Here is a 26,881-nt window from a genome sequence, read left to right as displayed (position 1 = left end):
GAGGTAAAGCCTTGGCTTGATGCCTGGCTCATGGGAGATGTTCAGTATTTGGTAGTAATTAGCTACCATTGTTATTATGTTTAGGATATGGCACTTTCCAAATTAAGTTTCTAATCGTCAGCTTATCAATGAGCATGTTTAAAAAGATAAAGATTTTGATAAATATATAAGATACATAAGATTTGCAAGCAGGAAGTCTACATTTGAGCAAACTTGCTATGAGAACTTTACCTTGCTGGGCCCGTGTCTGTTAGGATGCTTTAGGCTGCAAGTACAGAAAACCTACTAATGGTGACTGTCTTGGGTTGGGATTCCTAGAAGCAGAAGTTGGAAATATGTATTAAGAAGTGTTTCTAAGACAAACCAGTAGCAGGGGAGTGGAAAAGTGGGAAGGGAAGAAGGCAGGCTAACAGCGTGATTCAAACCAAGTCCCACAAAGGGGAACTTGGCTCAGTGTGGCAGAGGAGCTCTGGGACAGTGCAGATCACTCCTCAGAGTTATCCACATCAGCCCAAGGGTGCTGGAAGATTGACAACTCCATACTCATCAGTCATTGGGTAAGGGCCATCTGGGGAAGGGTGGGGGTGGAGATTCCCAGGCTCTTCTGGTATTCCATGCTCATAGCCAAAGTGGGCCCCAGCAGCCTGAGGGCAGTCCTCTGACAAAGAGAAGCAAGTGCTGGTTATTGGGAAGGAACGCACATTGGGAGCTGGTGCATATGGAAATGGTAGACAGGCGAGGCTTTATGAAGAGGTCACTGGCAGCGCTGCCACAATGGCATGAACTGAAGGACATCTGTTGTTTTCTTAATAAGAAATGTGGAGGTAGGTGGTTCCCAGATTGGTTCAGTGTGGGTCATCAATGTCATTGACGACTCAGCTCCCTACAGCCTTCCTCAATATGTTGGTAGCCTCTTGGTCACAAGATGGCTGCTGCAGCACCATGTCACTTGTCCTTAACTAATAGCATCTGAAACAGGAAGCAAAGGGAGGGCAGCAGCAAAAAGGCTTTCTCTTCACATGAGTCTCTCCTACAAGGAGAAAAATCTTCCTTCCTCACTCCACCAGAACTGGGTCACGTACCTTGTCCTAGCCCCATCATCAACAGAGGAGTGATGGATTGCTAAGTCTGGCTTAGGTCAACCATGGTTCACCCCAGGTGCTGAGCACCCATCCAAATAGGGTTTTGTTAGCAAAGAGGAGGTAGGGCAATGGCTCCTGCGTGGACAGCCAACAGAGCATCAGTTTTCCCCATTTGCAAAACAGGAACATCGACACCTGCCTCTGAGATTTGTGGTGAGGAATAAATGAGATCACATGCATGTGAAAGGCCTTTATAACCTGCAGACCACCACAATAATACTGATTTTAATTGTTATTTGAGTCCATGCTGTTTCTTCTCCATTGAACTGTGAGCTCATTGAAGGCAGGGGCCATGTCTGATTCACCCTGGCTTCTATTGATTCTACCTTCTAAATAGCTCCCAATACCATCAACTTCTCTCCATCTCTGTGGCCACGCCCTCATCCAGACTGCCACCATCTCTGTCACTGACAGCTGCAATAACTTACTAACCGATTGTCCTGCTTCCATTCTTGACTCCCTCTAAAGCTTTCTCCTACAGAAGCCTGAGCAATCTGTAAAATGCAAATCCGATTGAGTCACTCCCCAGCTAGAAATCCTTCCAGGTTCAAAAACAGGGGAAATATTCAAAATAACGACTGGATTGGAATGGGCCCTGGGCAATCAGGATAGGCACTGGTGGTGTTAATGATGCCAGCACATCCTCCTGAATATCAGCCCTGTTCTGATACTGGAAAAGCTGGCCTCTGCAACTCTCCAGGCTTCTCTCTCCAGCCTGTGTCCCCAACCCCTCCCCCTTCCTGCACCACCTGCCTCCACTGCCCAGTGCTACCCTCTTGCCAGGCTGAACTTCTTGCAGTTTCTCAAATGTCCCACTCTTGCTTGTCACCAGGTCTCTTCTGACCATGCTCTTTCCTAGGATTGGAACCTGATTTCTCCACTTTCCCTGGATAATTCAAGATCTCTATTTGCAATGACTTATTGATTGTCCTGTTTCCATTCTCGACTCCTTCCAAGCCTTTCTCCCACAGAAGCCTGAGCGATCCCCTCTTCCAGGAAGCTTTCTGTGACACTCCTCTTCCCCACCCCCAGCTGTGGTTTCTCACAGCCCCCCGTGCTTTCTCCTGAGTGCTTGTCACTCTCTGTTGTCATTGTTTACATCTCTTTCTTCCTCACCAGACCGAGGATGGTTGCATCACCTGTGCTGCTAGTAGTAGGTGGCGATAGTGGTGGTGATGGAGGGCAGGGCCACCCTTAGGCCCAGCCAAGAGGCACCCAACTCTAGAGGGCCCCACTCTGACCCTCTTCCAGTTGCATCCCTGCCCATAGCACAAGGACTCCATTGGGATCGAGGGGATGCATGTCCCCACCCTCTTCTAGACCACACTCTGGGAACCCAGGATCCTGGAACCTCTGCCCAAACAGCCCCAAGTCGGCTTCCAGGGCCACACAATCCTCTTCCCTAGGTCTGTTCTGGAAGCCTGGGGCAGGGGGTGGGGTAATGGGGGCAGTGGGGGGAAGTGAGCTGTGGATGAGACTTGGAGATGTTCCACTTACTTTTGCTACATAACAAATTACCCCAAAATTTAGCTTAAAACAACTGTTTTTTTAATGCTCATGAACTCTTTGAGTCAGGAACCTGGGCAGGGCCCAATAGAAATGGTTTGTCTCTGCTCTACAATGTCTGGGCCCTCAGCTGGGAAGACTCAATTTATGGGGGCTGGAATCATCTGAGGGGGGATCTTTATTCGCAGACCCAGCTGTCATTTTTCGAAGTTGGCCGGGAGATCTGCTGGGGCTGTTGAGGGGAGCATGTGTGGCCCCGTGGTGTGCTCTGGGCTTCCTCATGGCAGGTGGACTTTGTACATAGTGTCAGGGCTCTGAAAGCAGGTATGTCAGCAAACAAAGCGGTAGCTGCATTGCCCTTTCTGGCTTAGCCTTAGAAGTCACCCAGCATAATTTTTGCTTCATTCTACTGGTACAAATGAGTCATAGCCTACCCAGATTTAAGGGGAGGGGACTTGGGCTGCACTTCTCAGTGGGAGAAGTATAAAAGCATTTGTGGACATGTTTTAAAACCACTACAGACATGCATACTGGGGTGTCCACATGTGTGTGTTTGGGGCCCCTCACAATACAGGACAGAGATGGAATGAGAAGAGAAGAAAGATGGGCCGAGAGATGGAAACCAAGGGCCAAGAGTTGGCTCTCAATGTGCTTTCATGTTCTGACAAAGAGTTTGAGAAGTAAGAAAATTTTAAAGTTGAAATTGAAAGTTGGACAAGGGGCATAAAGCATAAGTACAATTTGTAATAATATACATCCTAGTACTATTGATTTGATCAACATATGTCAACATTGAATCCCCAAAATATGTATAATCAATTATGATTCAATAAACAAAAAAACCCAGAAAACAAAGCAACCAGAAAATGGGGAAAGGCCTTCCAGAAAGAGGGAATGGCATGCAAAAGGCATAAAAGAGAGGACAGAGGTTTAAGTAATGGTCTGAAGCTGTAGCAGTGGCAGCCTGGGAACAGGGATCCCTTTAGTGACCATGTAGTTTGCTACCCGCCCCCTTACTTGGAGGCACTGCTCTTCCCCATTCTGATCATATGATGCTAGTACCTCATCCCGGACCACCCAAGATTGATTATCACCCCAAATGGACCAATCAGAGTCCCTCCTGAGAGGATTTCTATTGGAATTGGAAGGGAAGATCCTTTGTACCCGATCTGATCGGGAGCTATTAGGATGCTGAGCAGTGCATGGTGTGTTGTTTGCTTCTTGAAAGTATTGGTTGGAAAGAAAGTGCCAGTATTCAGGGCAAGAGTTGAAAATGGAGACAGAACATCCTGATGGTGTCAGAGTCCATGATTCAGGTCTTCCTGGAGCCTAGATCTACCCCAGCTTGGTCAGGTGGTGCAGCAAACTGGACCTGGGGTGCAGCCGGGAGGTAAGGCAGGGGATTGGGCTGAAGAGGCAGCAGGAGCCAGATCACAAAGGGTCAGGCGAGTGAGCTTTGGCTATGTCCTGAGGGCAGTAGAGGATAGTCTTCAAAGGAAGGGCTTCATGAGGGTCAGATTTGTGTTTTGAAAGATCAAAAACACAAGGGGCTGATGGGCAAGACTTACTAGGAAGGGGAAGGGAAGGGGAGAGGCTGGTGGTGTGGGAGCTGGTGAGGAGGCTGATCTCCTAATCCTTGGCCCAGACTTCATGGGGCAGGGGAGGCCCAAACTTCAGAGTCAGACCTTATGGGTTCCAATCACGGCCCCAACTCTCAGTTGTTTTTTGACTTTGGGCAAGTTATGTGAGCTCTAATTTGTGCTGGAGGAGGATAAAGGTGGAGATGGAGAGAAAAATCAGATTTCATGTGATTATTAACAGTCTTGAGCTGGGATCCAGGGATCCAGGATCTACAGTCTGAGAAAACACCCCCTATGTAGAAACCCATGCCAATCCACCTCTCTTCCAACCTCAGCCAACCTCCTACAGCAGTTCCTGCTCATCCTCCATGAACTGACTCTGATGGAGGAGAAGGCAGGCAGGGGTGTCTTCCAGGGACCAGGATGAGGGGGAGAAGGGTGGCTGAGCCAGCCCTAGAGAGAGATGCCATTGTGCAAGTGGGGCCCCAGGCCTTCCCTTACCCCCAGGCCAGCCCCAAACCACAGGCCACGTCCTGTTTCTCAGAAGTACTGCCATTTCCTAGAGCCCGGGGTTTGTGGGGGGATGAGACGAGGTGACTTCACAGCTGCCGAAGGAGGAGGAGGAAGCGTCCCTAGGACACCTGGAGGCCAGGCCTGGCACCATAATGGCATGATCAAGTTCTGGGGCCAGGAAGCTACCTGGGAAGGTCAAGTGAAATAGAGGCTCTGAGCCCAGGTCAGCTGCACCTGGCCCCCTCCAGTGCTCTGGGACCCATATGGATACAGAATCACAGACCACAGTTGGAATCCAACTCCTCCATTTATTATCACGTGACCTTGGTTGGTCACTTTCTCTCCCTGAGCCTTAATTTCCTCATCTGTATGAAATGGTTAATAATCCCCACCTCACTGGGTTGTCCTTAGGATCAGATGAGACAATTAATTTGAACGTGCTTCCTTAACTAATGGCCAGGCATGTGGGAAGGAATGTCACTACCTCATCCAGAGTCCATGCTGTGCCCAGCCTAGCCACCATGCAGGACAGTGTAGCCCCACAAGGGGCAGAACTGGTCAGCCCTGAGAGACCACCCCTCTCCTCTCCCTCACCACACCCAGGGTTACACTGTGAGCTAGTGGCCCAGGAAGGATGGATTTTAACTCATCCCTAAACCTTACCTTCCTCCAGCCTCACTCCTGTTCCCTCTGCTTTTCCCTCTCCTGCAGCATCTTCTCAGCACTGAGGCTTGCTTAAATCTCTCCCATCCAGAAAACCTCCTTCTTCCACCCCATGTGCACAGCTTCTCTCTTCTCCTTCACTGCCGAATTTCTTAAAAGACTTGTCTGTTTCCTCATTTCCCAAATGCTGCCTCAGTCCCCGCAAACCCGGCTTCCACCTCTCAGCTTTCCTGACATTGCTCATTGCCATGGCCACCGCAGCCTTGTCCCCACAGTGAACCCTTGAACAGCCTCAGTGCCATGCTCTTGCCTTGTCTCTTGCTTCCATGGTCGTTCCATTGCTGATGCTCCAGGATTCTGTTCTGGTTCCCCTTCTCTGTTTACAATCCCTCCCAGGCCAATGGGTCTACCATTCCTGGCTTTAGTTATAGGCCAACAGCTCCCAACTGCCCGTCTCTATCCCAGCCTTCTTTCCAAACCCATCAAATACCCAAAGGGCTATGGATATATATTTCCTAAGACTGTGTGCTCGGCTGACACTCTCCTCTGATAGCAAGTGAGACACTATGTACACACTTGACTCCTCCCTCTCCCTCAACCCTGTATCTGGTCATCCACTCTGCCATCCCCATGGCCACTCTCCTATCCAGGCATTGCGATCCCTACCTGGGCTCAGCCTCATTCTGCCAGTCCATTTTTCACCCAGCAGGCAGAGCCAGCTTTGTGAACCACAAATCTGACCAAAGCACTGAAACCTTTCCAGGGCCCCTGCTGCCCTTGGGAAGAAGCAGGTCTTATCAGCTGGGTATGCAGCCTCGCCCCACTTTGCTCTCTGCTCAAACTATTATCCAATGGCAGTGAGCCATGTGATTCTCCCTACAGTTTGCTATTTTTCATCTTCTACAGTTTTCACTTCCTCTTTCATCACCCCCCTGGCTCTCTCTCTCTCTCCACCTTTTTCCTACCTCCTGCTCATCCTTCTGAGCCTTCAGCAGTGTCCTCAGTCTGGGTTGAGGGCTGTGCTCCCCAGGGTCCCTGCCATCACCACTCTCAGCACTCAGCATCATGATGCCTCTGTCTCCCCATCTCCTCCTCAAGACCTAGGTGTCCCTAAGGACAGGAAGCTCCTTACACTGTGTTAGTATGAAGTCTACCCCAGAGTAGCTCAGAAAATGTTTCATGAATGAGTACATGGAAGGAGAAGACCACTTAGAGTGGTGGAAACCCATGGTACAGATGCTTAAAGAGTCACACGGCGAGCCCTCTGTTTACACACTTTGAAAACTCTAGACCGAAGTAAAGAGGGGTTGATGTGCTGGTAAGTGTCCCCCATGATGGGAAAGGTTTGGGATGAACACCATAGGCTTCAGATAAGCCTATCAGAGAAATGAGGAAGCCCACTCCTGCCTCTGACCCTGGCTTGCCTCTGATTAGGGACCCTGCCTCCAACCCCATTCTCCAGCAGAGGGGAGGGTTGGGGTGGGGGTGTCAGGGAAAGCTTCAGTGAGTAGATGACATCAGAACTAGGTTGAAGGATAACCAGAGCTCACCAGGTGAATGGTTGGGCTTTCAGATTCCTGAGCTTTAAATGTGAGTTGTACAGAACTCATCCCCAGAGTTCTAAGTTAACCCCCTGTGGGAGCAAGCCAGGCCGAAATAATGAGTCTTCTCTAGGGGGCCGAGTAGTGGCCGTGAGGGGAGGAGGTAGATGTCTTCTGACTCAGAGGACAAGGGGAGGTTCCAGCCATGGTCCTCAAATCACAGACTACCAAACCAGGCCCCCAGGAGTTGGCAGAGGGAGGTGGGGGAGGGTGACATCCATGCCTGCTCAGTGAGGGTGGCATTGGTGGGTTGCTTAGCAGACTTTGCAAACCTCAGTAACCCAGGTTCAAGACCAAGGCTACGGAGACAATGGCCATATTCCTCTAAGTGGCTGCATATGTCCAGCCAACAGGTCACTGCCCACCATTTCTCTGGGGCTTCCAATCAGGCTTGGGTGGGGTGGAGCCCTGGCTGTGGGATGGTTGAGACCAGCTGTACTGAGGAGAGAGCCCCACCTGGAGTCGGGATGCCTGAGTTCTAGTCCTGGATTTACCACTTGTCACCGTGAGCTTTGGGGGAGACATCTGCTGACCCTGAGATTCTGTTTCCTCCTCCCTAAATGGTGGGTAATTCCTGCAATGTTCACCTTAATTGCAACCATGGGCATTAAAACATCTTTGAAAGTGCAAGGACTTGTACACATGGGCAGTATAAGCGATTGATGTCTTTAATTGTAATTGTTAGGCCTTCTCAGACCATGGTGCCAGGTTGGCAATCTGACTGCCAAGTCTTGGAAATCCTCTGAGGTGAAGATATTTGGGCTTATAACATAGGTCACAGTGTGGAAGAGGGGAAGGAATGCTAGCCTGGAGCAAGAAACCTGGCTTCCAATTCCAAATCTGCCACTAACCAGTTCTGTGGCTTCAGGCAAATTATTGCTTACTACTCCTCCCTAAACTCAGTTGCCTCATTGTAAGTGTGGCTGACAATGGTGAGGATCCCTGGAATATTTGTTTGGAAAGTGCTTTGAGGCTTCATTCACCCCTTCCCCTGGCTAACTAGAGTTAGTCCCCCTTCTTAGGCTCAGTGCCAAAGAGCTGTGGGAGGGAGGCTGCCTGTAAAACAGAAGGTGCTGAAGTTGGGAGCCTGGGGACAGAAGCAGTATGGGGCAGGGAAAAGGGCCTGGGCAGCAAGGCTGGGGGAACTAGCCCTGGCTCCAGTGACAACCTGCCATGAGGACTGGGGCAGACTCTGCCCCTTCTGGATCTCAGTTTCCACCCCTAGAAAAGGGGGATAACCGGGCCTGCCTTGCAGAGTCACTGCGAAGACAAGTGGGAGACTGGATATAAACCAGGCGGGTGGGGTTGAGGGTCATGCAATTTCTTATTTATTAATATATAATAACAAAAATGATAAAGCTCATATCTCCAACTGTTTAGGACTTTGTTATAAGGTCTTGGTCTCCTTGTCTGGACTGGCTGTGACCTTCAACTCCGGGGTCTGGGCTAGGAAGACGTTCCAGTGACCTGCATGGAGGAAGGCCGGAGAGAGCAGTGTGTGTGAATGTGTGCACACGCGTGCGTGCATGACAGCGGCAGTGACTGGGGTGGGCAAAGCTCAGGGCAGGGAGGAGTGCATGGGCCAGGCTTTGGGGCCCACAGGGAGGATGGAGGTGAGTATCCCCGTCATACAGTTCTGGCACATGAGCCAGCCTTCAAACAACCAACGTTTGGGGGCAGCGCTGATTTCCTGACACCTGCTGGAAATACTCCCATCTGTGAGATCCCCTCCCTCCCTCACCAGAAGCCCCACTTGGATCCATCTTCCTAAGCGTAGTAGAGCAAATTAAGGATAGCAGAAGGAAGTGGTTAGAAGGGGTTCAGTGGGAAATGTTCCAGTAGACAAGGAGTAGGCAGTACCAAGGTTTGGGGCTCAGGCCTCCCCGCTCTGCAGCCCTGTCTTCCCCCACCCCCAAGACCAAATCCAGCCGGCTCTGCTTCACCTTCCCGCTCCTACTCTGAGTTGGGAAATCTCTGGCCCAGACGCCCACTGGATTCCTGTGCTGGGAACTGACGTCTGTGGCTGACAGCACCCCCCCCCCACGGCCTCTCCTCCAGCACCAGCAGCCTGGGAACTCCCCAAGAGGCTCCCATCTGTATCCCTGCTCTCTTCCCCAGCCCCATGCCTCAGCCCAAGGTCCCACCTTCGTGGGTGCCGGAGAGCAGCCGGAAGTTCTGTGCCTCTTTCTGGAAGTCTTGCTTCCTGACTTTCTTGATCTGAATCAAGTGGAAGATTCCTGAGGGCATAGACAAGGAATGAGCAGGAAAGGCAGGACATTAGAGTCAGAGAAACAGGGTGACTTGGACACAAAGGCTGACTCTGTCCCCTCCGTCCCTCCCCCAATTTTGATCAGACACCAAATCCTGTTGATTAAGTTTTCTAAATATTTGGCATCCCTTCTCCTATCCCACTGCCATTGTTCTCACTCACACCCCGCCTGTCTTGCCTAGGTCACTACCCTAGAGTCCTAACCCCTTTCCCTCTCCCTCTTGTCCATAATCCTAACTGTGGTTATTGGAAAACATCCATGTTACCCTGTCATTCCCCTTGCCTGACCTCCCATCAGCTTCACAGTAAAGTCCAAGTTCTTTCACCTCTTCTCTCTGCTGACCCTGCTCCTGCCACCAGCACTATCCTGATCTCAGCACTCACCTGTCCACAGTGCAGGGAGGGAGGGAGGGTGGGGGGTGAGAAGAAAGGAAGAAAGAAAAGGAAGGAAGGAAGAAAGGAAGGTAAGTAGGTCAGTCAGTCGATCAGCTGGCCCACATGGACTAGTCAAGCTTTGTGCATAGAACGTGTGATAAAAATCAATAAATAGGTGTGCTTATTCAGACACCGAAGAACTAGCAAGTGTCGTAGTTATAACGCCTGGCCTGTGTTCCAGCCCTAACCAAATACTTAAAGTTCCCTGAGGGGGCCAAGCCTTTACAAATGCCACCCCCTCTGCTGGAACACTTTCTACTATTGCCTTCTACTTCTACTGCCACCAAGTAAACTCCTACTCATCCTCCAAACCTTAACTGGGAAGTCTTCCCTAAGCCACTCCCAAGGCAGTTCCTCCTTGGGGCACCCACAGCAGTTGGCTTCTGTTTGTGATTGTACCTGTTTCTAATGAGCTATCCTTGTGCCTGTTCCTGCCTCGCCTACTGGACTGGGAACTCCTGCAGGACTTTCTTTCCCTGAGCCTGGCTCACAGTAGGCATGTAGAATGAATGAATCGTTAAACAGATGGATGGATGGATGGGATGGATAGATGGATGGACAGATGGACATATGGATGGATAAACAAATATATGTGTACCCAGTCTAGGCCAGGCCCTGAGGGGGGAGTGAAGTATTATCTGGATCCCCTGATGTTTGCATCTCATGGGGAGCTGGCCACTGGCACCACACACAGCACTGATGCTCTGAGCACGTGGGCTGTGAGGTCTCACCAGCTGTTACCCACCAAGGTCTCTGGCCAGAAAGAACAGATGCAACCAGCCAGCACTGCCTTCAAGAAAACCAAGAATTTGCCCTGCTTATGGGAATCAGAGTCGGATCCTGCCAAAGGGAACAAAACACTGACCCTGGGACTGAGTTCCAGGAATCAGGGAATGTCCAATACTGTCCTCGGGACCCCCAGCCCAGAAGCCAAGGAGCAGAATGTGGGAGAAACTCATTCCAAAGGCCCAGGGGCTACATCACAGCAGCCAGCAATAAGCATAACAAGAGATGGGGACAGGTCCTTCTGCACAGACCTGCCACTGCATGCTCCCCAGGACACAGAAAAATGGGAAAGGAGGTGACAGTGTCTAGGGTGGGTACCCACACTAGTCATAATTGAAAAGATGGCTCTCTGGTCTGAAATCAAGAGCTAGCCTATGAGTCATGGTTGTGCCTCTTGCCCTTTGAAGAGCCATGACAGATCTGAGAGCAACTGAACTCTGTGGACCCCCAGGGCAGAACTGGCACTGGTGGGTGAGTCCCAGAAAATAGGACAGGCTCAGTTCAGTGTGAAGACGAACCCTCTTTGGGCTGAGCCATTTAGAGTATCGGAGTAAATCACTTGTCTGGGGGTAAGTGTGGAAGTATGTGCAATTGGGGGCCAGAGGCCATCAGCAGGCTGCGGGGGGACTTCCTTGCCAGGCAGGGCTTGGAATCAAGACCCCTGAGGTCCTTTCTACTCTGGAACTCCAGAATTTAAAGGCCCTTCACCCTAAGCCAACCCTCTGCTCAGAATCTGGTGCTTGGGCTGGCTCCACCATGGTGTGGCCGCACCTAGCATCCATCTGCTCGCTTTGTTTCACTCCTCAGAGTGAGGAAACCACGAGTGCTTCCCTCTGACAATCAGCCATGGGGAGTGTTTGACTCCCATGGTCTGAGACAGGGAGGGAATGAGGTAACTGATGGGGCATCTAGGTAACCCAGGCGGTCAGGAGTTGGGGGCAGTTGCCAATGACAAGATGGTGGGGCATTATGAAGTTGAAGTGGCCCCCTACCTTGTTCCTTTTCTGCTGGGCCTGGTGACAATGAGACTGACCATGAGCTACATCCCCTCTGCATCTCCTGCACACCTTGGCTTTCCTCAGGCACCTCCCTAAAAGCATAAGGTCACCTCTGTGTAGGTGGCACTGGGGACATTTAGACCTGGGTTTGAATCTTTCCTGTTTAAATTGTGTGACTTTGAGCAAGTAATTTGACCTCTTGGACTCAGTTTTCTTATCTGAAAAATGGAGGCATTAATACATACCGCTCAGGTTCCTTATGAAGATTAAATGAGGCCCATTGTACACAGTGCCTGTTACATACCAATCACAGAGCCCAGGGTATATAAGCATGGGCTCTGGAGCCAGAGTTTGGGGCTGTCACTGCTGTCCTGCCTGCAATGCACCCCTCTTGCGTCTTCACATCCCTCTTGTCTCTCTAAATCGAGGAGGCCCATCCTCCACGAAGCCTTCCCTGACCAGCTCAGCTCCCAGTAAGCTCCTGCTGCACCTGGGTCACTAAGCCATGAGGTCCTAAGGACAGGCTGGGGCCTATGACTCTCTGTGGTCCCAGCAACCGGTTGGGGGGTGAGGGGAGAAGGTCCAGAGTAAACACACAGCCAGCACCTACCCAGGGACCACTGGAATCTTAAGGCTCAGAAAATTGTAAGAGTTACTGAATCTAACTCCTCGGCTGCAGATGGAATCCCCACCCAGCCCTTGCTGGCACTCTTCTTGAAAGTGGAGCTTGCTCCCTCCCTGCCACTACAGGAAGGCTTGAAGTATGGGAAAGTTCATCCTCTCGTTGAGCTGAAACCTGCCTCTCTGCTATTCTTACCAACCTATGTGATGGGATGAGACTGACACTTCAGCGCCTGCTATAGGTCAGGAGCTATACCTATGTCATTTCATTTAATCTTCCAAAAGCCCTCTTCCCTCTTTTAACAGAAGAGAAAACTGAGGCCCAGAGAAGTCAAGTGATTGCCCAAGGCCACACAGCTAAGAAACAGCAGAACTGGTACTTGAGCCCAATTCTGCCTGATTCAAAAGCCCCTGCTTGTTGCCTGACCCTTGAGGTCACTCAGAACACAGCTGCTCCCTCTGCCTGGGGCAGCCCTTCAGAGCCATGAAGCCAGCGGTCCTGTTCCGCTGTGTCTTCTCTTCTCCAGGCTGAACAGCTCCGCTTTCTTCGTCCATTCCTTCTACGGCAGGGGGCAGAGCAGAGCAGGGAAAGAGCCGCATCTGACGTCACAAGACATGGGCTCTAGCTCCCGTCCTCCACTTACTGGCTGTGTGGCCTTGGGCCAGGTACTTCACCTCTCTGAGCCTCAGTTTCCTCATCTGTAAAACGGGGATAATAATACCTAACTCTCAGGATCGTTGAGGATCAAATGAGACAGTAACTATGAAAGCACTTTATAAACTCTGAAGTGCTGCACACATTGGTTGTTGTTATCACTGTCATCATTTTTAGCATCATTCCCTCTTCCACCCCCCCGTCCCGCCCCAGCCAAACCCATCAGTAGAAGAAAGTGACCTTAGAACTAATTCACACTTTAAAACTTCAGTTTGGATCATGGCTTAAAGTTCGACTCTATTCAGGGGCTTGTGTTTTAGAAGAAGAGCCACAAAAGTCTCAGCAATTCTCTTGTTGATGAAAACTGCCCTTGACCTTCAGTTGGTGATATGAGCAGCCTGTTGAATAGTGTGTTTCTCACAGAATGAGAAATACATTCTATCAACTTACCTTGGAATTGATAGGATCCACCATATAGAAATGGCTGAATGAAACTAGTCTCAAGGATCTCGTGCCTAAAAAGCTCTCCGCTCACAGAATGCTGAAATCCTACCATTAGACATCTGTTTATTTCATCAGGTTGGACATTACCCTGCCTGGCTCCTTGCAAGGTGCAACAACCCCTTCCCCCCAGGAGAGGGAGCACTTCGAGGCCCTGGCATCTCAGAGTGAGTGAGCTAGTCAGAACTGTCAGAGAATCACGGACAGAATCATGGCCTCTTGTAATCAGGGACTCTCAAACCCACAAGGGTGGCTAGAGGCACCTGACCAACAAAATGTCCCTAAGGCCCCTGAGGGATATGGAGCACAGGAAGTGAGACAGGCCAGAGGTACACCCACTTGGGAGTGGGCCAACACTTACCTTTTACCAGTTTCCAGAGGTAGATCTCCACCTGGTCAGAGGCTTCATGCTCAAGGGCAAAGCGATGCAGGTTGTCTGGGCTTGGGGCTACTGACGTGTGGACGAGGACCCGGCCTGGCACCTTGGGACACCTGGCAGATCTGATCTCACTGTGGCCAGAGTCTGCTTTGTCTTCTGGGAGAGATAAGGAGCTCATGAAGTGTTCAACAGACATTGGCTATTCTTCTTACAAAATCCTATATTCCAAGTTTTTATGACTTCATGGAATCCAGAACATCATTTGATTCTATGTCTATGTCAAGAAACTCTGAATCTATTCTGTAACATTAGATGCTTCCATAAGTTTAATATTGTTAAGTCCGACATTTTCTACTCCTGTGCACCTAACATTCTGAGTATCTACAAACCCTGCATCGTGTGGCTCTGAGCACATGTCCTTCCGTGTCTGTGATGTTCCAAGTGTCTGTGGCCATGGGGAGAGAGACTCAGGTCTCATTCTAGTGCCTCCCCCAGAGCCTCTTTGTACCTGGGCAAATCTTGCAGCACTTCCCAGCCACTTTCTCAGGGTGATGGCAGGGGTACTCGGTGGGGCAGGTCACACGCTGGCAGTCCTGGCGGCCATCCTGACAAGTGCACAGGATGCAGGGCAGGGGGCCAAAGGAGCGGAAGGCTGGGTGCCACACTTCCCCATGGGAGTATGTCTTGCCGCCATGCACGCAGGCTGGAACAAGGAAGGCAGGAAAGGAGGAGGGTCAGTGCCTCTGGTCGAGCAGTGGGTAGGGTGGGCCCTTGGGGTTCCCCCACTCCACCAGTCTGGCTCAGCCACATTGTCTGCAAAGTGCAGGCCAGGGTATAAAACCTGTCCCCTGTCCCTGACATCCCCCCAATCTCAGCACTTGGGGCTGAGATGTGCCCAGTAGGACTTGCTGAAGATGGAGAGTCCTCCCCTGCCCTTCAGGGGCACTTCTGGTAGAGCAAGAGAGCACTGGCCTGGCAGTAGGAAAACAGCTCAGCTTCTGTCACTACCTGGCCACGCAAGCTCTGGCAGGTCCGTTTCCTTTTCTCTGCCTCAATGTCCCATCTGTACAAAGGGGGGCCATAACTAGGTAGCCCCATGGATCCTCCAGTTGGGGTACCCTGCAGTGAGGCCCCTCTCCTCCCCTTCTGCTGCCACACTGCCTATCTGGCTGCCTTCCCCACTCCATCCCCACTGTCCTCCTGCAGCCCAGCTCTTCTCCCTCCTTCCTTTGTCGAAAACTTTCTCTCAGCACTTCCTTATATTTATAGCAATTTATTTATATGGCTGTCTCCCCAACTAGTCTATGAGCTACTCGAGGGCAGAGACCATTTTCCATCTATCTGTTCTGTCTTCCCCATTTCCCAGTAAAGCATGGTAGATGCTCAAAAAAATATCGCTGTACTGTTCCAGGACTGGTGCTGTCTCCAACTCAGTACTGTGAACCTCAATGTCCTCATCAGTCAGATGGGGGTTTAGATCTGATGATCTGTAAAGGTACCTTCAATTTTGATGTTCTATGAACCACAAGCTCACGACCATGTTGAGATTGGGGAACCGCTGAGTAGGGTGTACAGGGTGTGGGAGTTGGGAGAAGTTGGCAGGGGGGGTCCCTTCCCCACCTGACAGATTGGAGAAGGGTACAATCCCCACCTTTCTTATGTTTCTCCTTCAGGACAATCTTGACAGTGGTGCTGCCTGCCCCCTTCGGTCGGAAGTAGTGAGGGATGAAGCCCAGAGGGGAGTTGAGGCCAGTGGGGGCCGGGGTGCCCAGGCCTCTCTTTCTCCCGCCATTGCCTGAACACGGGTCCTGAGAATGTCTCTGCAAATGCAGGAAAGATGAAGATGACTGATGGAGTGTGACAGGCCACTGCTGGTGGCAGAGCAGCCAGATAGGCTGCAGCATGAGGCGGCCTGAGTTAGACACCAGCAGACTTCCCAGTGAAGAGAGAGCGTAGGCTGGGGATAGGATCATCGGGATGGGCTCTAAGGTGTTCTGACAGTGGACCCTGTAAAACTCTCAGAGGACAGCGACTTGGAAATCCAACCTCCACCAAGCCCTTCTGAGGCCTTGTCAGAGGCAGGGCCTTGGGGCTAACGTGGGCAGAGGGGGTCAGGTCTTGATTTGGGAGACAGAAATGATCAGAGATGTGGAGAACTTAATATTTAAGAAACAGAAGGTGAGGGGCTGAGCCCGTGGCGCACTCGGGAGAGTGCGGCGCTGGGAGCGCGGTGACGCTCCCGCCGCGGGTTCAGATCCTATATGGGAATGGCCGGTGCACTCACTGGCTGAGTGCAGGTCACGAAAAAGACAAAAAAAAAAAAAAAAAAAAAGAAACAGAAGGTGAGCATGTAGCGAGGATGCAAGTCAGGAGATTCTCCTTTGTCTGAGAAGATTTAGGAACTGGGAGAAAGGGATGGGTCTCTGAAGATCCCACCAGGCCCCAGAATCCCGTGGGACATGAAGACAAAGAGCAGGCCCCCTCCAGAACAAAGGGTCTCCGGAGCTTAGGCCCCTTTTCCTGAGCCCCTGGAATCCAGGATCCTGAGACCTGGTCCCTCCAGACCAAGTCTTGGGAAGGCTGGCAGTGATAGCAAAGGGCATGTGGTGAGGTCAGCTTAATTGGGCAGGCGCTTCGCAGCTCACATTCTGGGGATTGGGCAGCTGCAGGCTGGGAGAGGAGCAAGTGGGCTGGGGCAAGGGGCAGAGCCTGTTACCTCCCTTGCTGAACCAGAGTCGCTCACAGTCCTCCTTCTACAGCCCTTTCCTGCCCTGTACAGTCCCTGAATCAGTTCTTTGATGGCCTGGAGACTGAGCCCACAAGAGCTCCCAAAGTGGAAACTGTCCCAGGCCCAGGCACATAGGAAGCTACATAGGAAATGCTTGTTGAGTGGAATAGAGGCAAGAAGGAATTGAAGAACCCAACCCCCAAATGGCAACTTGCCCAAGTCATCCAATGAGCGAATAAGTGACTGATCAGGGCCTGGAACTACACCTGGGTGGGTTTCGCTTACACATTGTCTCCTAAGGAGAGTATGGGCCGGAAAGGGGATGGAACAGATCAGGTCCTGTGGCACAGGCCCCCACTGAGAAGGCCCAGCCTGGGAAGGCAGGATGAGCTGGCAGAGAAGAAGGGAGAAGTTGTGAGCTCAGATCCCTGGGGAATCTCTGAGAAGTGGAGCCCCGTTTCCATTCCCCCAGGCTCCCAGGGACTCAGGCTGAAAGAGCAGGTTGAGTTGCTCACACTGCAGACATAGCACAGAGGACAGATCAGGGACTTGAGTCAGTGTGTAAGCCCATTCTCCCATCTCTTTCCTCTTAGACGGAGAGAGCTGGGCAGTTAAGCCCATCTTAGACTACAGTTGAGAGGGGACAACATAGAGCGGGGAACAGAGAGGTAAACCCCAGACAAAGAACCAGAATGCCAGGAACTGGGTCGGAAGGCTGGCCCAAGTCAGAGGCCATTTTAGGGGAATACGCTCTCCAGAGGGGGCCTGAGCTAAGGATGGACATAGGCCTCGTTAAGGATGGAACAGTGTCAAAGTTTTCCAAGATGGAAATGAGGAAGTTTGGGGCCTGTTCCTACCCTGCATGGTGACCTGTTTTCTCCTAGCCCACCAGCCATGATGGGAATCCTGGTGGGAGGCTAGGAAGAGGGGCTGGAATATGGTGAGGGCTAATGTAGCTGATCCGAGGGACACATGAGAAATGAAGGCAATACGGTACTGCCTGCTCTAGAGTTGTGAAGATTTAGGCCCTGGATACCAGCCCCCACCCCCACCAGACCCTATCAATAAAGCTGAGCACTCACCATCCCATGGTGTGACTGTGTGGTGTCCTCTTCAGCTGGTTTTTCACTTGCCCCATCTGAAAACTCAAAGGGAAGCTGGGTCAGCCTCAGGCTCCTCAGCCTTGCTGGCTAGAGCCCAGAGGCCTCCACCTATAGTCTCTGCCTCGCTCCCAGGCCCAGTGCTACTTCTGCAGCCCACTGGCAGGTCCCTTTGCCCCAGCAGGGACTTATTCCCCCTTCCCATAGACTCCTCATGCTTGTCGGGTTGACAAAATCCCTACCACTGGGTTGCTGCCTCAGTTTCCCCATGCTGAACTGCTTGGCTGGACTAGATCATTTTGTTCAGTCCTTACTCAAAACCACCTCTCTGGGACACTGGGCCATTCCCCTTGGTGCCCATCATAGACGACCCAAGGGCCCAGAATCCCATCCTTGCAGCCTGCTTAATTGCAGTCCCCTGGGCAGCCACTCTACCCAGCCACACTTAAAGTCACCAGGCCTTGGTTTACACCATACACTCCCAGGACCCTCCCCTCCAGCCCCTCTTCTCCTTCAGCTTGAACACCTTAGGACTCTTCCAGCCTCCATTCCCCTAGGGCACCAGCATGCAAAGCCCTTTGGAGCCCTGCAGTTTCCTAAAACCCTGAGTGGGCTTCTCTCTCCCTAGCCCTTGCCTCACTCTACAGACTGGCTCCCACCCAGCAGTCCTACTTCAATGGCCCAGAACATTGGAATTAGACTGTCTGTTAGAAATCATCGAGGCCAGCCTCTCAGAGTACACATAGCACCACTGAGGCCCAGAGAGAGGAAGGAATTTGTTGAGTTAGCTGGAACAACCACGACTCAACTGCAGTCACCTGACTCTTGGCCCAGTGTCACTTCTTAAACACCAACATCTGGGGACATCTTCCACTGTGCAGCACTTCCCTACCCGAGTGCTGCCTCCTGCAGGAAGCTTTCCTTGACTATCCCAGCCCACATGGAACAGTCCAACCACGTTGTTCTCCTCAGTCCTGTTTGCCCCACACTAGCCAATGCGTTGGCCTCTCTGTTTTATTCAGAGATTCTACCTGGATTCTGCCTGACAGACATGTTCTGAGCCCTGGTGAGCCTAATCCTGTGCCCAGCTCTGCTAGGAGGAAGATAGGAAGAGACATGATCCCTGCCCACATTAGACCCCTCTCATATGCTGCTTCTGATCCTCTTGGCCTTATATGATTGCAGGGATTTTGTCCCCTCGTTGCAGGCACTGCAGCAGCATCTGCTCTGCATAGGCTCCAGCCGGCTCCCCTCAGGTGCAACTTGACAGCACCTGTCCTCACGCCTGCACCTCCCCACTTCCTACCCCACCCCACTCCTGCCTTCTGCTCTGCATATGCATGCACAGCAGGGGAGTGTGAGAGAATTAACACTCTTGGGGTGAACCTTGGAGCAATGGGAGTTAGTGGCTGGTGGATACATTCTTACCTCTTCCTCTACCCCCTCAGACTTTTCTGAGAAGCAGAGACTACCACTCAGAGCCATAGGTCACACTTGGTTATCAAGCAGAGGCCAGCTCCTGAACACATTTCTCATCTTGCTTCTCTCTGCTTCCCTGCGTCACTCCCCCTTTCCCTCATTCTTGCTCCCTGGGATTGCAATAAAAAATAAGCAGCTGGTTAGCCTCTGCCACAGGCTCTGCTTTCCGGCTCCCTGGAGGAAGGAGTGGTCTGCTACATGCTGGGTGTCCCCTGAGGTTCCTCCTGGCTCTAGCAGTGCATGGCTAGGTCCGTGGGGTGGGGAGTGGGTGGGGTGGGCACTGCCAGATCAAGGCACAGACTCACCTTTGCAGGCCTGGCAGCAGGAGTCAGGCAGCGGGAGGGGTGCGGGACAGCCCGGTTCAGGGCAGGTCATGAGGCCGCAGTAGATCTGGCCCTCCTGACAGACAGAGCAAATGGGCTGGGAAATGAGCTCTGGTGAGGAACCAGCCTTGGGGACTAGGAGAGCCTCCTTCCCTGGGGGAAAGTAGCCTGGAGATCTCCCCTGAGAGGGGCAGAGAGGGAGCAGCAGAGCCTCCCGGGCAAGGCCCTGCCAGCTCAGAGAAGGGGTCTCCACTCCCATTCCAGGCCCTGAAGGTAATATTTTTTCCTGTTTTTGTTTTTTGGCAGCTGGCTGGTACAGGGATTTGAACCTGTGATCTTGGTGTTATAAGGCTGTGTTCTAACCAACTAAGCTAGCCGGCCAGTCTTTCCCCAGGCTCTCACAGCAACCTGGTGAGTGGGAGGAGGGGAGCCTGGAGAGGGGCCTGAGCATCTGACATCAGAAAGACAGCTGGGGCAGAATGGACTAGAGCCCAGTCTTCTGACTGTTCCTGCTGAAATCCAGGTCCTTCTCCCCAGGCCTGGAACAGGGGCCTAGCATAGGGAGGGGGACCGGTGGGTGGCACCTGGGGCTCATCTTGCTCTTACTGAAAGCCCTTGCTCTCCAGCGTCAGGACCCACCTGTGAAAGGCAGACTGCAGGGGAAAGGGCCTTCTGGGAGCCAGGAGGCCAAGTGACTTTTGGTCAGACACTTCTCTTCTTTGGGCCTGAGATTCCTCCTCCATGAATGCGGGCACTCCCATCTGGAGTGTGAAGACCCAGTGAGGGAATGGTTGTGAAAACCCTTTTTAAATCGCAAGGCACAAAGTGCCTGACAGGAAGCGATGTTACCTTGAGTCCTTTCCCTGTTCCTGAGGGAGCAGAGCCTGAGAAGCTGGGATTCTGATCCCACAGATGAGGACAGGGGTCAAGCCAGTCCCATATAAACAAGGATGAGAAGAAAGAAGGACAGACCCAAGTACCCAGGGAGAATGGACAAAGGAATCACAGAATGTTCTCACCATCCCACCACCATCATTTCTGTCTCTTCCTACAGCCCCCTCCTAATCCAGGCACAATGCAGGGAAAAGAACATGGACTTTGGAGTCATGTGGCCCTGGGTTTGAATTCTGACTCTGCCACTTGCTAGTTGTGTGACCTTAGCTGTGTGACTTAGCTGCACTGAGTCCCAGTTTCCTCATCTGAAAAATAGGAATAGTGATATCTTAGGGTTGTCTGGATACTGTATATAAACAAGACACTTCTATGAACCTAATGATACAATATACTAGACCACTGCAAGAGGCTCAGGCCCTGCAAAAAGTAATCGCTCACTAGGTTGATTTATAAGTAGTTACTCCTCGTTATTTGCAGATTGTTTGCTCTGCAGCACAGACACTTTGAGTCAGAGCCTCAGACTGATGGGACCCTCTCACTGAAAAGATGCAGAGGCAGGCCTGAGACAGGTGACTTGTTAAAGGTCACACAGGGAACCAGGGCAGAGCTAGAGCTTGAAAACAGGTCTCTGACACCTCGTCTATAGAGAACATTAGAGTTCACTTGGTCAGACTTCTTTAAACACTCAGAAGAACTAAGGCCCAGAGAAGTTTGATGATCAGGTAGTAAGGAGATCTGAGGCCAGGGGTTTCTCCTGTCAATTCACAGATGAGTTGCTCAACCCAAGGTTAAGGATGACATGCCAAAAGACATCGGCAAAACTGTAGGAGGGCCATGCCTAGAGCCACCCCCCCCCCAAAAAAAGAGAAGGGTGAAGACTTTCCAGATCAGGCCTTGCTTAGCTTCAGTCTCTATCCCCTGATAGCACAGCAGGGTCAGCCCTGCCTATTTCTAGGCACAACTCTGACCATAGGCAGGAGGAGTTTAATCAGCTTCAGATTAAATTCCATTCGCTACAAACAGTCTGGCCTGTTTCTGTGCTCTAGGACTGATAACTGATCATTCACCTGTTCACTGTTTGATTCAACAATCATTACAGATGTCCTCTGTGTGCCAGGGTCCGGACTGAGAGCAGCAGAGGATACAGAAATGAGATGGGTATGTTCCCTCCCCTCAGGGAATGCACATCTACAGGGGGAAACAGCTCAGGAGTGGAAGCCCAGGGAACAGTCACCTGACCTAGCTAGGGGCAGGACATTCGAAACCCCAGATGTACTTTTCCCCTGAGCCCCTTCATTCTCACTGTGTTTTGACCAAGGGGAACAATGCCCCCGAGACCATACTACTGTGCTCTTTGCAGGCACAGACCACTGTCTTGGGCTAAGGAAAAGAGAAGTCCTTACGGTGCAGCTGCAGAGGACACACTGGTTGGGCAGGTGGGAGGGGAACAGCTCATGGGCACTGAAGATCTCTCCATGTTGGTACATGGTCCCGTTGTGCTGGCAGGACTTTGGAGGAGCCCGGAGCCCAGAGGGGGTATGAGGTTCTGCAGATGGGAAGGAGTGGGAGAGAGAAGAAAATGAGGTTTCATGTAGATCTAAGATCTTTGCTAGAATTAACTAGGCCACTTTACTGAAGATTTTGCATTTTATCCCATCTTGGCATTTAAACTGAGCTCTGGTCTTGGCCTTCCCAGCCATTCCCTGTATCACCTAATCAAGAGGTCCTGCTGATACGCACATCTGACCATGTCACCTCCTCCTGTGGTCTTCCACCACAGCCTTTCAGCCCCTCATGTCTGGTCTGGCCCTGGCCAAGCAAGAAGGAAAGGCCAGGAGCCTCAGCTCCACCAAGCACCCCCCACCCCCAGGTGAGCATGAGTTAGTTCATTCAACAGCGAACGAGTGCTCGTGGAGCAGCTCCTAGTGCCAGGCACGGTTCTAGGTGCTGGGGATGCAGCAGAGACCAAAACAGTCCCCACCCTCATGGAGCTACATTCTAGTGGAGTCAGCTGGGATGTTCTAGACTGTTTCTGTGCTTGGTATAAACTCCTGTCAGGTGCTGGTCACCAGAGCCCCGTCCCCATCACTTGCCAGTTAGTCAGTCTTCATCCTGCTGGGTAGAGGGCTGAGCCTCGAGTCCTGAGAGGACCCGCTCGTCCATTCAAGACACCTTGACTAAGCACCTTCTCTGTACCAAGCACCATGCTAGGCATTGGGAATGGAGGGACAAAAACGCCTCAGCCCCTGTCATCAAGAAACTCACAATCTCCCAGGTAGAGAGACGGCCACAGCAATGCCACTGTATGGTGAGGGCTCAGGAGGATGGAAGCAGAGAGGCTGTGGCAACACAGAGGAGGAGCCCCTAGCTCAGCTGGGTAGGGATGGTCAGGGGAGGCTTCCTGAGGGGGTTGGTGGCTGAGCTGAGCCTTGAAGAACAAGTAGAGCCAAGCAGGCAAAGGGGCAGGAGACGGAAGGCAAGAGGGAGTGGAGAGCGTTGAGGAAGAAGGGGCCTGGGCCAAAGCACAGGAGGAAATCCCAAAGTGAGCAAGGAGAGGTAAGGACCCCTGGAGTCGGCGTCAGACGTGGGGGAGGCATGATGCCCCTCACTGGGCAGGACGAAGCAGAGAGCCTCTGTTCCCCTGGGAACCCAGAGCTAGGCATCTCCACCACCCAAGCCAGAGTCACAGTCAGATCCCTACTGGGTCCCACTCAGAAAGTGAGCCCCTCCCACACATCTTCCACCCCCACTCACCAAGACAGTCCGGCCTCTAGAGCCCAGAGCTGAGGCTAAGGCCAAAATCTGGAGCCCCTTCTTTACCAATTACCTGATGCTTCTAAACATCAATTCTCCTCTCAACATTCCCACCCCCTTTCTCAGCCGGCTTCCTCCTGGCTGCCCCTCACTGCCTACTTGGTTATGCCAGTTTCTTCTCAGACCACGTCTCCTCTCTCTTACCCCTACTTCCTACAATCCCAGTCTCAGAGGCTCGTACAATCTTAAAATCATGGAATCATAGACACTTAGTGTCAGGACACATAGAGTCCCTGAATCTCAGCGCTGGGAGGAATCCCAGAGTACACGTACCAACACCTTTGGTCATTCAGTCGCAGGGTTGTGCTCTTCCTACGGTGCCTTCCAGCCCAAGTCACTCACGCCACTTCCCAGAGCATGTCTACTCCCTCCAGCTATGGCCAGCCAGAGAGAGACTGGCCCAACTGAGCCAGTGAGCAGATCAGGCAAGCCCCTGTTTCCTTCAGCTACTCTCCACATTTTCTCCCTCCTTCTGCCAGGCACACCTACTTAGGAACAAGACGTTTTGCTGCCACCCCAGCCAGGCTTGGGGATCCAGATGTTTCCTCCCCTGAGCACCTTTGTCTCAACACCTCTGATGAATAGAGACCACCCCTGTCCTCCTGCAGCAGGAGTGAGATAAGGGTCCATGGGCGTGGGGAGGCTGGCACAAGGGGAGGCGTGAGGCTACTTACCCACACACCTGGGGCAGCACTGCTGTGGCTCTGTCACGGGCTGCGGGCAGTGGACAGGTGGGCAGTGGAGGCGGTAACAGCTCACATGGGCATTCTGAAGGGGACACAGGGGTCAGCACAGCTCCAAAGAACCAGTGCCTCCCACCTGTACCCATCCTCTCCCCAAACCCCCATGCCTCCCGTAGAACTCTGTACTTATTTTAACCCTGTGATGGGATTACAAACAATAAACTCAAATGTGCCCAGTCCCTCCCCGTCCCCTGCCTGCTAGGCCCACTCATCTGCATCCCTCTCCCACCCTGGAGGAAGGCAGACCTGTTCATGTATTTGCCTAGATGTTATGCCCTCTTCACAGTATTTGGGATATACAAGTAAAAGCCTTGAGTCATTTTGACACTGATCTTGGTGCTTTGATTGTACTATTTTAATTTGGGGCTTTGTTCTTTTAACTCTGGACCTGAGCCTTGGGTTTGAGAGAGCATTGTAGCAATCTAGGGCAGGTGACCAGGGCAGGGACAAGGTTAAGAACCTGATATAGAGAGGACTCAGTGCTTTGTGATTCCACTCCCTAAACCTCTGGGAGGTTTGGGTAATCCTGGACAAAGCCTTTGGAATTGGGACCAGAGAAGGGAGGGCCCAAAGTTCTTTAGCTTTTTCAGGTATAGCAAATGAGAGAGAATTGGGCAGAGGAACAGACACAGAAAGAGATGAGCAGAAACAGGGAGAGAGGCCACCACCCCTTCTGGAGGTTCTCCCAGCTCGCCAGGCAGAGTCTGTCAGCCCCTCCTCAGCCTTCCCACAGCTTGCTCTTCCTCCATTACGAGCGTCACCGCACTGTCTTGCGACAAACTATTTACATCTGTCTCACCTATTACGCCATAAATTCCAGAGGAATTGTCAGCACAGGGCCTTGCTGCGAGTTTGTGCCTGCTGAAGTCTAAATGAATGAATGAGTGAGTGAATGAGTGAGAGCAAGGGAAGGAGGGATGGATGGCCTCTCTCAGATGAATGAAGCCAGCTTTGTTCAAAAGTTTGAAGGTGGCAAAGTTTGTTTCCAGCCCCCTTGCCCCTGTTTCCTTCCCACTGCCCTCTGCCTACCCACGTTCCCTAACAGCACTTCTCCCAGAGACCACCTCTTATCCCATGGAAGACTCTAGACCAGCCCTAGCCCCTTGGGGTCACTGCTTCCCAAGATGGCCAGAGCTAATTGCAAGGACTAATCAGTGCTCAGGGGCTTCCTGGAGTCCACAGAATGGGTCTGAGCTTGGCCTGGCATACATGGGTGCTTAATAAATGTCTATAGGGTAAACTGAGGCCCTCAGATGAGAAACTAGGGTGGAGTGCAAGGGACTGTGTGGCCTGAAGAATTAGAATCTCTTTCTTGATTCTGGCCTCGGAGGAGCCAAGGTATGGAGATTACCAGCAACACTCTGCAGGAAATAAGGCAGAGACAGGGAGGAGTGAAAGGGTGGGGGTGAGGCATGTGGTACAGTCCTTTGCAGCTAAAGGGAACCCAACCTCCCAGGAAAGTCACGACTACCACTTATTGATTGGCAACTAAGTAGGGGCTTTATATTACAAATAAACAGATTATCTCACTTCATCTTCTCAATAGCCCTAGAGGTAGATACTATTATCCCCACTTTCAAAAAGAGCAGCAGAGGGGTCAAGTTGTCTAAGATCACACAGCAGGTAAACACTGTCGCTAGGGCCCATGCACTTTCCACTATGCTGAGCTGCTGCTGGTGGCCGGGGTGTGGACTCCTTCAATCACTCAATATCTGCTCCATGTCTACTGGGTACCAGGCCCTCTCTGAGCTCTGGGGACACAGCAGTGAGGGAGACTGACAAGGTTTCTGTTCTCATGGAGCTTACATCCTAGCAGCAGGAGATGGACTATAAAAAAGTAAACAAGTAGGAACAAGACAATTTTGGATGTTAAATTTATGATAATAATAAAACAGAGTAATGTGATTTAGTTAACGGGGTAGACTATTTTAGAAACAGCTGTCAGGAAAGGCCTCAAAAGGAGGTAACATTTATGTTATGAACAGGGAGATGAGAAGGAGCCATTTGTGAGAAGATCTGGGGGAAGAACATTCCAGGTGGAAGAAACCAGCAGAATGGGATGAGGTTAAAGTTTTGGAGGAACCGACAGAAGGCCTCTGTGGCTGCGGTGGAGTGAGAAGGTATGACTGCAGCTGGAGAATCAGGCAGAAGTTGGATCATGCAGAGACCCAGCAGGCAATTTGAATTTCACTTTAGGTGCAGTTAAAAGCTTTTGTCTACTGGGTGCTTTAAGAGCAGAATGACGCAATCAGTTTTATGTTCAGAAAAGATCATTCTAGGGGCTGTGTGGAGGACAGATTTAGACGGGGGATCAGGGAGACCTGCTAGGAGGCTTGTGTAGCAGCCCTGGAGGGGGATGAAGGTGGTTTGGATTAGGGGGGTGGTGATGGTGGAGAGAAGTGGTATATTTTGGAGATATCGGCAACAGTCCTTTGGGTTGAGAAACCTGTGTGTGTGAACTCTGGGGAAGGAGAAATGAAATAACTGCAATGGATCACAAAACTTGGACTTTGTCAACTGAACCACATGATATGTCTGGAATTTTCTGTTATGGTTTCCTTTCTGTTCTCTGGCTATATTTCATAAAGTTCTTTTGGAAAAGGCTGATTAGCCTCACATGTGCTAAGCAAAATGGGGGGGAGGGAAACATGGTGGGGGGGGTTGTGTCCCCGTTTCTACCTGGGGCCAACATGGTAGAGGCAGTGGGGAATCAGAGGGAAAGACCCCAGGAGGAGTGAGACCCCTGTGTCAGAGTCAGGAGAGAGGCTGGCTCACCCCCTCCTCCACCTCTCAGGGTCTCCTCAGGAGCTCTTCTCTGCCCCTGAGGGTTCTGTTTTTAACAAGGGAAGCTCTTAGAGACCCTTTTCATCCCTCTCCTGGCTCTGTGCAAGGAAAGAGGGGTTGAGGGGCTGGCTCCAGCTGGTAGCTTGCTACCTTCTCCTCGCAAGCACCAGCACCCGAACAAAGAAAGCTGGGGACATCCAGACTGGGCCCCAGGCAGCTGAGCTACAGCCAAGAGTTTTCAATCCACTAAACAATTCCCTCCTCTTCCACCCCCCAATATCATGCCTTACCTGAGAATTCTAGACCACATGGGGGATCTCATTTATTCTACACAGTTGGTTGTACAAGACCCTGTGGAAGTGCTGGG

General features: G+C 51.6%; 1 protein-coding gene across 3 annotated transcripts in view; it reads right to left on the bottom strand.

The window, feature by feature from the left end:
- Positions 1–8,348: 8,348 nt before the first annotated feature.
- Positions 8,349–26,881, bottom strand: part of CHRDL2 (chordin like 2) — a 30,294-nt gene continuing 11,761 nt past the window's right edge. Inside the window, exons 3-12 of one of the 3 annotated variants that reach the window (XM_063094403.1) lie at positions 23,662–23,755; positions 21,577–21,719; positions 19,262–19,355; positions 17,460–17,515; positions 15,301–15,469; positions 14,158–14,352; positions 13,632–13,805; positions 12,759–12,813; positions 9,150–9,242; positions 8,349–8,472 (exon numbers count right to left, since the gene is read on the bottom strand). In XM_063094403.1, coding sequence (XP_062950473.1) covers positions 8,382–8,472; positions 9,150–9,242; positions 12,759–12,813; positions 13,632–13,805; positions 14,158–14,352; positions 15,301–15,469; positions 17,460–17,515; positions 19,262–19,355; positions 21,577–21,719; positions 23,662–23,755 — 1,164 coding nt within the window. In that variant the 3' untranslated portion in view covers positions 8,349–8,381. The remainder of the gene's footprint in view (positions 8,473–9,149; positions 9,243–12,758; positions 12,814–13,631; positions 13,806–14,157; positions 14,353–15,300; positions 15,470–17,459; positions 17,516–19,261; positions 19,356–21,576; positions 21,720–23,661; positions 23,756–26,881) is intronic. The other 2 variants (XM_063094404.1, XM_063094405.1) reach the window with 2 other exon arrangements.

Source organism: Cynocephalus volans, chromosome 4 (assembly GCF_027409185.1).
Source record: "Cynocephalus volans isolate mCynVol1 chromosome 4, mCynVol1.pri, whole genome shotgun sequence".
Classification (NCBI taxonomy): domain Eukaryota; kingdom Metazoa; phylum Chordata; class Mammalia; order Dermoptera; family Cynocephalidae; genus Cynocephalus; species Cynocephalus volans.
This window is presented reverse-complemented; position numbering and strand designations above follow the sequence as displayed.